The 15,625-nt window shown below is 47.7% G+C and overlaps 1 protein-coding gene across 1 annotated transcript; it reads left to right on the top strand.

Annotated features, from left to right (window-relative positions):
* Nucleotides 1-623: 623 nt before the first annotated feature.
* Nucleotides 624-2,452, top strand: LOC147119426 (uncharacterized). The gene has a single exon (XM_085985017.1). It carries the CDS (start codon nt 1,012-1,014, stop codon nt 2,050-2,052), a length of 1,041 nt encoding a protein of 346 aa, XP_085841143.1. The 5' UTR covers nt 624-1,011; the 3' UTR covers nt 2,053-2,452.
* Nucleotides 2,453-15,625: the final 13,173 nt, after the last annotated feature.

Here is a 15,625-nt window from a genome sequence, read left to right as displayed (position 1 = left end):
AGGGAGGAAGGAGAGTGTGTGGGACGGGGATTTACAGCTTTGGGGGAGCAAGGGAGGAAAGATTGTTCCATAGAAATTAGAATTGTCTGTTCTGAATTTCTATCCTGGACTCACAGTGATGACTTTTGTAAGCTCCTTTTACAGGGTATTAGAAGGGGAGGATTTACAGACGGGAAACTCAAACCAAACATCATGTCAAGATCTGACAGAGTCACTCCATTCATCAGGACCTGAATATCATCACGCTTTGAATGTGGAAGGAGAAATGTTTGCTCTGTCTGTGGGAAAAGATTTCAAACATCAGTGTGACTGGAAAAGCACTGAGACACACACACCCAAGTGAGAGTGTTCCTGTGCACTGACTGTGGAAAGAGCTTTAACCAGTTAACACAGCCTGAAAAAACATTGCACCGTTCACAGCGGGAAGAAACCGTACACGTGTTGTGTGTGGACGAGGCTTCAACTGATCATCCAACCTCGAGAGACACAAGGACACCCGCACCATGGAGAAACCATGGAACTGTGGGGACGGTGTGAAGGGATTCAATTAACTGTCCCAGCTGGAGACTGGGGAGAGGCTGTTCACCTGCTCTCTCTCGGAAGGGATTTACTCAATTTTCTAGCATACTGACACGCCAGCGAGCTCGCAATAGGGAGAGACCATTCACCTGCTCCGTGTGTGGGAAGGGATTCACTTGTTCATCCCACCTCACGGCACACCAACTTGATCACGCTGATGAGAGACCTTTTAAATGCTCTGACTGTGGAAACAGCTTTAAAACCTCTGAGGAGCTGATTAAACACCAGCGAGTTCACACTGACGAGAGACCGTTCTGTTGCTCTCACTGCGGGAAGAGGTTCCAGCAGTCATTCCGTCTGGCTGAACACCAGCTCCTTCACACTCATGAGAGTCCATTCAGTTGCTCTCACTGTGGGCAGAGGTTCAGCCAGTCATTGCAACTCGCTGAACACCAGCAAGTTCACACCAAGGAGAGACCGTTCAACTGCTTCATGTGTGGGAAGGGATTCACTCGTTTAGCCCACCTTTTGACACATGAGGACATTCACACAGGGGATTTGCCCTTCTACTGCTCTGTGTGTGGGAAGGGATTCACTCATTCAGTCCAACTTTTGACACACAAGCGAGTTCACACAGGGGAGAGGCCGTTCCCATGTTTAGTGTGTGGGAAGGGATTCACGAGGTCAAGCCACCTTTTGGCACACAAGCGAATTCACACTGGGGCGAGACCGTTCACCTGCTCCGTGTGTGGGAAGGGATTCACTTGTTCATCAAACCTCACTACGCACCAGCGAGTTCACACTGGGGAGAGGCCGTTCACCTGCTCTGTGTGTGGGAAGAGTTTCCCTCGTTCATCCCACCTGTTGATACACCAGCGAGTTCACACCGGTGAGAGGCCGTTCACCTGCTCCGTGTGTGGGAAGAGATTCACTTGTTTACCCCACCTTTTGAAACACCGGCCTGTTCACACCGGGGAGAGGCTATTCACCTGTTCCATGTGTGGGAAGAGATTCACTCAGTCATCCAGCCTCCAGAGACACCAACTCACCCACACCGGGGAGAGGCCATTCATCTGCTCCGTGTGTGGGAAGAGATTCGCTCAGTCATCCACCCTGCTGACACACCAGCGAGTTCACACTGACGAGAGACCTTTTAAATGTTCTAACTGTGAGAAGACCTTTAAAAGAAGCAATGATCTGTGGACACACCAACGTACTCACACTGGGGAGAAACCGTTCACCTGCTCCGTGTGTGAGAAAGGATTTGCCACATCATCCCAGCTGCTGAGACACCAGCGAGTTCACACTGGGGAGAGGCCGTTCACCTGCTCTGTGTGTGGGAAGAGATTCGCCGATTCATCCCACCGACTGAGCCACCAGCGACTTCACACTGGGGAGAGACCGTTCACTTGCTCCGTGTGTGGGAAGGGATACACTCAGTCATCCCACCTGCTGAAACACCGGCGAGTTCACACGTTACTGCCGAAGTTGGATTCTGCTGTTATTGCTGCTGTTAATCACATCCAGGACTGAACCATGTTCATTCTGACATTTAGGGTTTGTTTCTGTTGATGTTAATGATCCCTATAACTGGGCTGGAGATTAATATTCTGGATCAATGCAAAATAAATCAGCTTTGTTTTAAACACATGGGGGGGAGAAATTCCCCTCTGCGCCTCCAGTGGCCAAATTCCCTGGGAGGTTAGCGGCAGTGCTACCGGATTGCGCACCGATCTCGTGCGCCGGGAGATCGTGACATCATCTCTGGACGCATCGCCCCGGCACAAAAATTGCCCTTCGCCCCCTGCAGCAGCGCCGGGCGATGGCAGTGACCGCTGCAGGGGACATGAGCAGGGCCGCTGGGGGGGGCAAGTTAAAGGTGAGGCGGCCGGCTGCTGCGGGGGCCGAGTTAAAGGTGATGTGGCCAGCCGCTGGGGGGGGGGGGGCGCGAGTTAAACGTGAGGTGGCCGACCACTAGGGGCGCGAGTTAAAGGTGAGGTGGCCGGCCGCTGGGGGGGCGTGAGTTAACGGTGAGGTGGCCGGCCACTAGGGGCGCGAGTTAAAGGTGAGGTGGCCCCCCGCTGGGGGGGCGCGAGTTAAAGGTGAGGTGGCCGGCCGCTGGGGTGGGGAGGCGCGAGTTAAAGGTGAGGTGGCCGGCCGCTGCGGGGGGGGCAACGAGTTAAAGGTGAGGTGGCCGGCCGCTGCGGGGGCGCGAGTTAAAGGTGAGGTGGCCGGCCCCTAGGGGGCACAAGTTAAAGGTGAGGTCGGGGGGGCACGAGTTAAAGGTGAGGTGGCCGGCCGCTGGGCGGGGGGGGCACGAGTTAAAGGTGAGGTGGCCGGCCGCTGGGGTGGGGAGGCGCGAGTTAAAGGTGAGGTGGCCGGCCACTGCGGGGGGGGGCACGAGTTAAAGGTGAGGTGGCCGGCCGCTGGGGGGGGGGGGCGCGAGTTAAAGGTCTGGCCGCTGGGGGGTGGGGGGCGAGTTAAAGGTGAGGTGGCCGGCCGCTTGGGGGGGTGGCACGAGTTAAAGGTGAGGTGGACGGCCGCCCTGAAAAAAAGTCGCATTTTTTAAAAACATTTTTTTTGCGCCTCCAGACGCGGGGTCCGTGCTGCGATCGGTCAACCCGGCTCTCTGCTCGATTGCCAGGCTGATCACTCGGCACCCCACCTCGGTGGCCCAGGTAAGTTTAAGAAAATCTGCAGAGGTCGCAGCGTGGGGCCCTTCCCTTTAATTCAGGGAAGAGCCCCTGCAAGGCGGCAGTGCCACGCTTGGCCACTGGTGGGGCTGCTGAGCACATCGCCCCGGGTCATGAACTTCCCTCCTGCGCTCCAAGGAGGATGTGCAGAGCTTGGTTTACCGCTCCACTTCCCTCTTGGAGCAAAAAATGGGAATTTCAGAGAGGCTGGAAGAGGTTAGCGCCTGGCACTAACTTTTCCAGCTTTTGTGATTCAGCGCCCCAAACAGGGCTCGAGGGGACTTTCTCCCCTGCGGTGTAAGAACATAAGATAACATAATAATTAGAGTAGCAATGGCCATTCGGCCCCTCGAGCCTGCTCCGCCATTCAATAAGATCAGGGCTGATCATCGACCTCAACTCCACTATCCAGCCCGATCCCCATATCCCTTGATTCCCCTTGAGTCCAAAAATCTTTCTATCTCATACTTGAATTTACTCAAAGACTCAACATTCACAGCCCTCTGGGGCAGAGAATTTCAAAGATACACAACCCTCTGAGTGAAGAAATTCCTCAACTCAGTCTTAACTGGCCGACCCTCTTATCCTGAGACTATGACCCCTAGTTCTAGACTCACCAGCCAGAGGAAACAACCTCTCAGCTTAACATAGAAACATAGAAGATAGGAGCAGGAGTAGGCCATTCGGCCCTTCGAGCCTGCTCTGCAATTCAATGAGATCATGGCTGATCATCCAAATTCAGTAACCTGTCCCTGCCTTCTCCCCATATCCCTTGATCCCTTTAGCCTTAAGAAATATATCCAACTCCTTCTTGAATATATTTAATGAACTGGCCTCTACTGCCTTCTGTGGTAGAGAATTCCACAGGTTCACCACTCTCTGGGTGAAGAAATTCCTCCTCATCTCAGTCCTAAATGGCTTACCCCTTATCCTTAGACTACGACCCCTGGTTCTGGACTCCCCGGCCATCAGAAACATCCTTCCTGCATCTAGTCTGTCCAGGCCTGACAGAATTTTATAGGTTTCGATGAGATCCCCTCTCAATCTTCTAAACTCCAGTGAGTATAAGCCCAATCGACACAATCTCTCCTCACACGTCATTCCTGCCATCCCAGGTATCAGCCTGGTGAATCTTCGCTGCACTCCTTCCATGGCAAGAACGTCCTTCCTCAGATAAGGCGACCAAAACTGCACACAATACTCAAGGTGCGGTCTCACCAAGGCCCTGTACAACTGTAGCAAGACATCCTTGTTCCTGTACTCGAACCCTCTTGCTACGAAGGCCAACATACCATTTGCCTCTTAACCGCCTGCTGCACCTGCATGCTTACCTTCAGCGACTGGTGCACAAGAACACCCAGGTCCCTTTGCACTTCCCCTTCTCCCAATCTATTGCCATTCAAATAATAATCTGCCTTCCTGTTTTTGCCACCAAAGTGGATAACCTCACATTTATCCACATTATAGTGCATCTGCCATGTTTCTGCCCAATCACCCAACCTGTCCAAATCATACTGGAGTTTCACAACATCCTCCTTGCAGCATACCCTCCCAGCCAGCTTTGTGTCGTCTGCAAATTTGGAGATATTACATCCAATTCCCTCGTCCAGATCATTAATATATATAGTGAACAGCTGGGGTCCTAGGACTGATCCTTGCGGTACCCCACTAGTCACTGCTTGCCACTTGGAAAACGACCCGTTTATTCCAACTCTTTGCCTTCTGTCTGCCAACCAGTTCTCTATCCAAGTCAATACCTTGCCCCCAATCCCATGTGCCTTAATTTTGCACGCTGATCTCTTATGTAGGACCTTATCGAAAGCCTTCTGAAAGTCGAAATACACCTCATCCACTGGTTCTCCCTTATCTATTTTACCAGTTACATCCTCAAAAAATTCCAGTAGATTAGTCAAGCATTATTTACCTTTTGTAAGTCCATGTTGACTTTGCCCGATCCTGTCACTGCTTTCCAAGTGCTCTGCTATTACATCTTTTATAATGGACTCTAGCATTTTCCCCACTACCGATGTCAGGCTTACCGGTCTATAATTCCCCGCTTTTTCTCGACCACCTTTTTTGAATAGTGGGGTAACATTAGCTACCCTCCAATCCATGGGTACTGTTCCAGAGTATCGATTTCTGGAGGATGACCAGCAATGCATCTACTATTTCTAGGGCCACTTATTTAAGTACCCTGGGATGTAGATTATCAGGACCTGGGGATTGATCGGCCTTTAGTCCCATCAATTTCCCTAACACCATTTCCCTACAAATACTGATTTCTTTCAGTTCCACCCTTTCATCAGACCCTATGTTCCCCGGCATCTCTGGGAGGTTATTTGTGTCCTCCTTTGTGAAGACAGAACCAAAATATGTATTTAGTTGGTCTGCCATTTCTTTGTTCCCCATTATAAATTCCCCGGATTCTGACTGCAAGGGACCTACGCTTGACTTCACCAATCTTTTTCTCTTCACATATCTATAAAAGCTTTTACAGTCAGTTTTTATGTTCCATGCAAGCTTACTCTCATATTCTATTTTCCCTTTCTTAATTAATCCCTTTGTCCTCCTTTGTTGAATCTTAAACTGCTCCCAATCCTCAGGATTATTGCTTTTTCTGGCCAATTTATATGTCCTCTCCTTGGATCTTATGCTATCCCTAATTCCCCTTGTTAGCCATGGTTGAGTCACCTTTTTTGTTTTATTTTTATGCCAAACTGGGATGAACAAATTCTGTAGCTCATTCGGCCTTTGAATGTTTGCCATTGCCTATCCACTGTCAACCCTTTGAGTGCCATTCCCCAATCAAGCCTATCCAACTCGCTCCTCAGACCATCGTAGTTTCCTTTATTTAAATTGAGGACCCTAGTCTCTGAGTCAACTACTTCATTCTCTATCTTAATGAAAAATTCGATCATATTATGATCGCTCTGACCCAAGGGGCCTCGTACAACTAGATTGCTAATTAATCCTTTCTCGTTACATAATACCCTGTCAATCCCCTTCAGAATGTTTGAATGAGATCACCTCTCATTCTTCTAAACTCCAGAGAGTATAGGCCCATTCTACACAATTATCTTCTCATAGGACAACCCTCTCATCCCAGCAGTCAATCAAGTGAACCTTCGTTGCACCACCTCTAAGATATGTATATCCTTCCTCAGATAAGGAGACTAAAACTGTGCGCAGTACTCCAGGTGTGGTTTCACCAAGGCCCTGTACAATTGTAGCAAGACTTCCTTACTCTTATACTCCAACCCCCTTGCAATAAAGGCCAACATGCCATTTCCTTCCTAACTGCTTGCTGTACCTGCATGCTAGCTTTCTGTGTTTCCTGTACAAGGCCACCTAAATCTCTGAACACCAACATTTAATAGTTACCATTTAAAAATTATTCTGTTTTTCTACTCTTCCTACCAAAGTGAGTAACTTCACATTTCCTCACATTATACTCCGTCTGCCACCTTACTGCCCACTCACTTAGTCTATCTATATCCCTTTGCAGATTCTTTGTGTTCTCCTCACAGCTTACTGTCCCACCTAGCTTTGTATCATCAGCAAACTTGGATACATTACACCCGGTCCCTTCATTTAAGTCATTAATATAAATTGTAAATAGCTGAGGCCCAAGCAGTGATCCTTGCGGCACCTTCCTAGTTACAGCCTGCCTACCTGAAAATGACCCATTTATCCCTACTCTCTGTTTTCTGTCCGTTAACCAATTCTCTATGCATGCAAATACATTACCCCAACCACATGAGCCCTTTGAATAACAACCTATTATGTGGCACCTTATCGAATGCCTTTTGGAAATCCAAATATACTACATCCACTGGTTCCCCTTTATTGACCCTGCCAGATACTCCTCAAAAAACTCTAATAAATTTATTAAACACAATTTTCCATGTTGACTCTGCCTAATCATGTTATGATTTTCTAAGTGCCCTGATACCACTTCCTTAATAATGCATTTCAGCATTTTCCCAACAACTGATGTCAGGGTAACTGGTCTGCAGTTCCCTGTTTTCTCTCTCCCTCCTTTCTGGAATAGCGGGTTACATTTGCCACCTTCCAATCCACTGTGACTGTTCTAGAACCTAGGGAATTTTGGAAGATCACAACCAATGCATCCACTATCTCTGCAGCCACCTCTTTTAGAATCCTAGGATGTAGGCCATCAGGTCCAGGGGATTTATCACCTTTTAGTTCCATTAGTTGTTCAAGTACTTTTTCCTCTGCTGATTACTCTTCGATTACTCTCATGGACAAGTCCCAGCTCCCCATACATTCCAGAGTGCCTCTCCCAGCCTTGGTATCCAGGGAAGACATCGGTAACACGCCCGGGATCACTAAACACAAAACCCAGTCTGTTAATCACTTACAGCTACTGGATTTAGCGTGTGCCCCACAGCATCTCTCTCACCTTCAATGTTTGAATAGAGCATCACACCTGCAAACCTGGTTTAAATTTAAAGTCACTCAGCAAATGTATTTAACAAAAGCCTGTAGGCTAATGAGACTCTGTTAAGGTGCCATGTGCTGCTGGACCGCTCTGCATTTTGCCTGTAATGGAAAATAACTGAAGATTTGTCCCAGTGTAACCTTTGCAGTCATGCAATAAGTGTGTCTTTTAATGAGCCTCACGTCCTTGCTCATGTCAGCTGCAATTGTGTAGAAAGGGGATGTGTAAAGAGATGGTCTGTGTATGGAGATGTGAAAGAAGGAAACGGTGTGTGTGTGTGATAGTGACACAGCCTTGTGGTCACAGTCAGAACAATGCACAGATATCCTTGTGGTTATGGTTTGGGCAGGGCCAGATCAATAATATAGTAAACAGTTAAATATAAATATCGCCAGTGTAGTCGCAGCTTGTTAGAACAGACCTGGGGAGAAGAGAGCTCTGAATCCACTGTATTATCTCCATTCTCCGGATCGAGTAACTATACACTGTCTGTATTTTTGCAGTGCTGTTAATAAAGTCAGTAAAAGACAATCTGTTGTGAGCTTGATTATCTGGTGTCTGAAACCACAAGACTCAATTTTTTAAGTCAACAGGATGAACAAGTAAACACATCACGGCCCAATACTCCAGCTCTATACTCACAGGAGAAAGTCTGTTATCACACTCCTCGAGTGGACAGAATAAAGAAAGTTCCCAACTCGAAGAACCTCCAGAATCATTTGTAAATCTCTTTCAAAACCTGACAGGATCCAAATGTCAGTTTGTTTTCCATTGAAGTCAGTAAAAGTTGGACTGAAAAAGGAGTTGGGGTCAGGGGGGTTGGAGAGTAGAGGTGAAAGGAGTAGGGGAGAAAGGAGTTGGGGTGAAAGAGGGGTTGAGGTGAGGGGGAGTTAGAGAGTAGGGGTGAAAGGAGTTGGGGTGAGGGGGTTGGAGAGTAGGGGCGAAAGAGGAGTTGGGGTGAGGGGGTTGGAGAATAGGGGTGAAAGGAGTTGGGGTGAAAGAAGAGTTGGGGTGAGGGGGGTTGGAGAGTAGGGGTGAAAGAGGAGTTGGGTGAGCACTAAGCCCCGCTAGCCTTTCTATGTCCTGTTGCAGTCGATTGATGTCATCATCACTGTTTGCCACACCCCCAAGTTTGGTGTCATCGGCAAATTTAGAAATTCTACTCTGTATTCCAATATCCAGGTCATTTATATATATCAAAAAAAGCAGTGGCCCCAACACTGACCCTTGGGGAACACCATTGTCTACCATTCTCCAGTCTGATAAACAGCCATTTACCACAACTCGCTGTTTTCTGTCCTTAAGCCAATTCCTTATCCAAGCTGCCACTGACCCACCTATTCCTTGAGCCTCAGTTTTGTTAACCAGCCTTCTATGTGGTAGTTTGTCAAATGCCTTCCTAAAATCCATGTCGACAACATCCATTGCATTCCCTTCATCAATCCTCCCTGTTACTTCATCAAAATATTCAATTAGATTAGTCAAACACGATCTGCCTTTTACAAATCCGTGTTGGCTCGCCTTAATTAGCTTAAATCTCTCCAAGTGCCTGTTAATTTTTTCCTTGATTATTGTTTCTAAAACTTTACCCACCACTGATGTTAAACTGACCAGCCTATAGTTACTAGGATTGTCCTTACACCCTTTCTGCAGTCAGTGTTCCATGTTTACATGGAGTGTGAGAGGTTGCAGCCCATGTTCCATTATTTGAAGGGGCTGCTCCTCGATTTTTGGCTGCACTTCAGTCCCACGCTCCTGATCTTCGGTCACCCGGTGCGGAGTGGAGCGGGTAGGTCGGAGGACCTCCTCGTAGGACTGCTCCTGGGCCTGGCCAAAGTGGCCATTAACAGGTCCAGGCAGCGGGCGGTCGAGGGGGTCGTTCAGCCTGATTGCCTGCCTCTGTTTCGCGGCCACATTCGCGCCCGGCTGGCCCTGGAGATGGAGCACGCGGTGTCCGCCGGCACACTCGAGGCCTTCTGTGACCGGTGGGCGCTTGGGGACTGGAGTGCATCATCACCCCGGCCAACAAAATTTTTAATTTAAGTTAAGTTTCATTTAATGTTTAATTAGTTACAGTTTATTAGGTTTAGGATGCATCCAAAAGAGTGCACCCTTTCTTGGACAATGGTGTCACATTTGCCACTGTTCAATCCTCAGGCACCTCCCCGCATCAAGGGATGATTGGAAAATTATGGCAAGCACTTCTGCTATCTCCTCCCCCAATTCCCTCAGCAACCTGGGATGCAAGCCATCTGGACCAGGCGACCTATCCAATCTAAGCATACCCAGCCTTTCTAGTACATTCTGTCTATTAATTTTCACCTTTCCATTGCTTCCACCTTTTTCGCTGCTAACTTTTCCACTTCTACCGATATTTTGTCAGTATCCACCTCCGTAGTAAACATCGATATAAAGTACTCATTGAGTATTCTCGCCTTGCCCTGCGCCTCTAAGCATATATCACCTTCGTTGTCCCTAATAGGCCCTGTAACGTCCGTGTGTAATTGAGACACAGACTGCAGGAGTTGGTTGTAACAGGTGTTTACTGAATGGAGACAAAACTGGAACTACTATACAAAGTTACTACACAGGCTTATATACAGGGGTGGTCACTACTGGTACTGCAGTATACAGGGGCTGCAGAATATAGTTCCTTCTTCAAAGTACATACACTACAATTCCTCCCCTTTTAGCTAAACAGTACATAACATTCGATTAATAATTAAATATATTTGTTGTGTATGTAACCTGTTCCACCTTAAGAGAGCTTAAGCCTGTTCCACCTTAAGAGATGTACTACTTTCTCAGGCTGCTGTAGACGTAATACCGGGGGTGAACACACCGGTATATAAGCACTGTGCAGTAATCTTGTATTCAGTGTAGTCCCGACCTCCAACCAGTAAAGACCTGTTTTATTGTTACTGATTAAGTCTGAGTATTAATTACTTGAACAACTCACAGACTTAACACTGGCGACGAGTCAGATTCTTACCCTGCGGCAGTTATTCCACGGCGGCTTCGTCCACAGACAGGACATTGAAGAGAGGTTTCAAATCTCACCACCCCACTGGAAGCGACAGGCATTAGGACCCTGAAGCCTCCATCAGCGACTGAAAACTGGAGGACAGAAGACATCCTGCAGCTTCTTTTTCAACCTCGGTGGTGGGTAAGCCGAGCAGCGTTGGCTGCAAAGACAGAGCTGGGGAAGTTGGAGGAGATAAGGGCCGCACTCGGACTGAAAGGCGCGGCGGCTGCAGAAGCTCAAGGTGCGAGAGCCGCGGTGCACAGCGCGGGCTATCGATCGCACAGAAGATAAGGGCCGAGAGCCGCTTCGGTCGGGAGCCACTTCGCGATCCAGCGATCGCATCCGCTGATAAGGGCCGCACTCGGGCGATCGCGGCGAAGATAAGGGCCGCACTCGGGGGCTGAAGGGAGACGGCGTCGGGGGACGGGTGAAGACCGCCAAGCGCGGGAAAACCGCCATTTTGTGGGCGGAGGACGACGGCAAGAGCGGGAAGCCGCCATCTTTGATAACAAGTAAAGAAAATAAAATCTGAGAAATTGCAAATCTACAATGCCTAAACACGGGAATATTAGCACCTTTGATAGTGACCTCGAAGATTGGGCCATATATGTTGAAAGAGTAAAAAATTATTGTAAGGCCAATAAAATTTGTGACCAAGATAAAGCTCTAACATTATTAAATTTAATGGGTGCGAAGACATACGGGCAATTGAAACACCTGTTATCACCAGATGAACCGGCGGATAAGACGTTCGATGAGATTGTTACTGTCCTGAAAGATCATCTAAACCCCACGCCGCTGATGCTAGCGGAATGATTTAAATTTTACGACAGAAGGCAGCTACAGCATGAAAGCAATGCTGAATATTTGCTGGAATTGCGTAAATTAGCGAAATATTGCCAGTTTGGAACGGGACTGACAGATGCACTACGAGACAAATTTGTGTGTGGTTTATTTAAACAGGATACACAAAAGCGACTGCTCGAGGAGAATGAGCTGACGCTTGAGAAGGCGGTCACTATGGCAGCAGCACACGAAGCCGCAGCGAGAGGCACGGCAGTAATGCAGCTACGGTCACCGGAGCTCAGTGCACACAAATTGGGTGTGAGTTCTGGCAAATGTTATCGTTGTGGAAAGACAACGCATGATCAGAACCAGTGTTGGTTTAAAAACCAAGAATGTAGAACTTGTGGTAGGCTTGGACACATAGCTAGAGTATGCAGGTCAGGGAAGAAGACCAGCAACAAGAAGTCACCGCAAGGAAAATACGCAAAAGTACACAAGGTGGCCGAACAGGAGTCCGATTCAGACGCTAGCAGTAATGAACTGGCTGGCTTAAGCAGTATTGAACTGGCTAGCTTAAGGGTACTCAACGTTGGTAAGGGTGCAGACCTCCAGACAATTTGGGTTACTCTTCAAATAGAAGTAGTCCAAGTAAAAATGGAATTGGACACTGGATCGGCATTGTCGGTCATGAATAAGAAAGATTACAGAAGGTTATTCCAACATATTCCCCTACAGGATACGGAGATTATATTGACAACCTACACGGGGCAGAGAGTGTACCCCATCGGGACAATAAAGGTTGCAGTGGCCAACAAGGGCGAAGGAAGTCAAATAATGGACTTATATGTGCTACCGGAAGGAGGTCCACCACTACTAGGCCGGGAGTGGTTTAGAAACATAAATATGGACTGGCATTCGCTAAAAGCCATAAAGAGTGAGAACTCGGTGCAGATAATCAGCCCAGACTCTGGAACTGATGATGGTAAGACCAACCCGTGTGCAAAAGACAAAGTTTCAGCACAGAATTCCACTGAGATAGAGAATTCTGAGTCTGTCCAGTCTACTGACATGCACATTTCTGAGGGACACCGGGCTCGAACTCAACTCCATTTCAAACTGCAACAGCAATTAGAACAAATGATTCGCCGTTTTGAGCAAGAGATGAATGCGACGAAAGAGTTCTTTGATATAGAGTGGGAACATCTGGAAAGACAACAGAAGCAGCTGCTGGAGCAAATGGAGCAGGAGCACACAAAACGTCTGATGTCAGAGGAGTTAACGGTCAGCCAACTCCTGCATATGCTGAAGGACAGGACTCTGAAATGGGAAAAACTTGAACACGAACTTCAATATTCAAACGAAAGGGGTTCGGAGCTCTCAAAGGTTATTGGAAGAGCTGAGGTGGCAACACAGACTGAGATGACTGCAACAGAGCAGCCCTTGGATGCCAAAAGTACGCTGACTCACGTCAACGTAGAACAACAGACCGCTGAAACAGCTGCTCCGGTAGAGAGATTGAATAGTCCGATCAATCAATCTCCAAATGAAGTTGAAGTAGCAAAATCACAAATGAGGTCACTAGTAAACGACTTGCTGAAAGCCCAGAAAAAGCTGGATGCAGAGATACACATGAAGAAGTCTCTTCAGGAAAGATGTCTGGATTTGGAACAAGAGCTGGCTAACGTCCAGCTGGGTATGGAGGAAATAGACGACCCTCTCACTGGTCTAGCTCAGGATGACACCGAATATTACCATGACCTGGTGGACGACACCGAACATTACGATGTCCTGTCCTGCCCAGCTTGTAACTTCGACTCCCAAAGTGCAGAAATCATGGAGGAGCACCAAAAGTCTATGGAACATCGGGAGAAGCTGGCTATACGACGGAAACAGGAGGAAGAGAAGGAGGAACTGCGCATGCAGCTGGCAGCTGTGGCAGCTGACAATGGAGCCCAGAGAGTCTCCAAGAAGCAGAAAAGGAAAAGTAAAAACAGAAGATGACCCATCTGAACCATTATCACCTCTACCAGATCACACACGTGGTCCCTCCGAACGGAGCCAAATCAGTTCGGAAGTTCAAGCTGTTAAATCCATGAAAGGACTATTGAATGAGTAACGTGAACCGACTACACCACAGAGATTGAATCTGTGAACTGTTTTCCGCAGAGACTGAATCTGTGATATGTTACGTTAAACATGAAGTTATATATGTATATATGTTATTACGTTATGTTAAATGGGGGGATGACTATAAAGCTAAGAAGGGAGGAGTGTTGTGTATGTAACCTGTTCCACCTTAAGAGAGCTTAAGCCTGTTCCACCTTAAGAGATGTACTACTTTCTCAGGCTGCTGTAGACGTAATACTGGGGGTGAACACACCGGTATATAAGCACTGTGCAGTAATCTTGTATTCAGTGTAGTCCCGACCTCCAACCAGTAAAGACCTGTTTTATTGTTACTGATTAAGTCTGAGTATTAATTACTTGAACAACTCACAGACTTAACAATATTTACAATTACAGTTGCTATATACATTAGCTGAAGTTAAGCAATTATAAATTCAGTCTTTGAGGAGGCTTCCTGATTCTGTCCGGATAACACCTCTTTGGGGTATCAGGTTCTTCTGGCAAAGTTGATTCGGGATCAACGTCGTTGTTTGGTTCGTCTGCTTCCAATATCACCGATTCTGAGGCAGATGCAATTGGTACTTCGGTTTCATCACCAGGTGTATCGGATCGTGGTGTGGATTTGACATTTTCCAGTGACTCTAGAATCTGGTCAGCATGGCGTCTTACAATGCTCTCTCCAACGTCTACGGTATACATTAGAGGTCCTTGCCGTGTGCAGGTCGTTCCTGGCTGCCATTTCTCTGTGCGGTAGTCCCGGGCCAAAACTGGATGACCTATCTTAAAACCCCTGGTTGGCCTTTCATTCATATTCTGAAACTGCCTGTTCTCCACATCTCTTCTGATGTTTGGCTTAACCAAATCCAAGAGGCATCTTAGTCTTCGATTGAAGAACATCATGGCTGGAGTTTGGTTGGTCGCATTCAGGTAGGCAAACAAGAAGTTATCCACCTTGTGTTGCAGGGGTATGTCTTCATTACACATTGCCTTGATAGCCTTCTTGAATGTTTGAATGAACCTCTCAGCCAATCCATTGGTGGCTGGATGATATGGGGCGGATGTGTAATGCTTAACACCATTGTTCTTTAAGAACCTCCAGAACTCTTCAGACACAAACTGTGGTCAATTGTCGGAGCAAATCTGTTCAGGCAGCCCATTTCTGGCGAATATGGTTCGTAAGACTGTGATAGTTTTTTCTGTGGTGGTTGAGGACATTTTTATTACCTCTGGCCACTTTGAATGTGCATCCACCGCAATTAAAAACATCGAGTCCATAAATGGACCAGCAAAATCAATGTGCACCCTTTGCCATGGAGATGAGGGCCACTCCCATGGATGTAGAGGGGCTTGTGGTGGGGCGTTTTGGACCTTCTGGCATCCTGTACAGCTCTTGGTCATCTCTTCGATTTCTCTATCGATTCCCAGCCACCACACAAACGCTCTGGCTAAGTTCTTCATTTTTACCCCTCCCAGATGACCCTCATGAAGCTCATTGAGCACTCTATCCTTCAATTTGGGTGGAATTACTACTCTGGATCCACACATCAAGGTTCCTCTGCACACTGACAGCTGTTCTCTTCTCGGCGAGAATGCTGGCAACAGTGGTTCGCCATGTGCTGGCCATCCCTTCACCGTTAAATCATAGACCCTGGAGAGTGTCAGGTCATTTCGTGTTTCCTTTTCTATGTTTGCATTCGTCACAGGTAGACATTCGACTATGGTCAAGTGGAATATCTCCACAGGATCCACTGCAGGTGCTTCTTCCACCGTCGGCAACAGTAGGCGCGACAATCCATCAGCATTCCCATGCTGTTTAGTTCCTTTGTACTCGATGTCATATTGGTGCACCCCTAGGAAAAGGGACCACCTCTGTAGCCGTTGTGCTGTCATTATCGGGACGCCCTTCTGAGGGTTGAAAATGGAGACAGGAGGTTGATGATCAGTTAGTAGAGTAAATTTCTGTCCGTGCAGGTAGTGATTGAACTTCTTCACCCCCCACACCAGGCTGTGGGC

This window comes from Somniosus microcephalus, chromosome 4 (genome assembly GCF_052327205.1).
Source record: "Somniosus microcephalus isolate GS21.2 chromosome 4, FLI_Smic_1.0, whole genome shotgun sequence".
Classification (NCBI taxonomy): Eukaryota; Metazoa; Chordata; class Chondrichthyes; order Squaliformes; family Somniosidae; genus Somniosus; species Somniosus microcephalus.
This window is presented reverse-complemented; position numbering and strand designations above follow the sequence as displayed.

Excerpts from the sequence above, each read along its gene's own strand:
- LOC147119426 (XM_085985017.1), top strand. The coding sequence starts at position 1,012 with ATGTGTGGGAAGGGATTCACTCGTTTAGCCCACCTTTTGACACATGAG.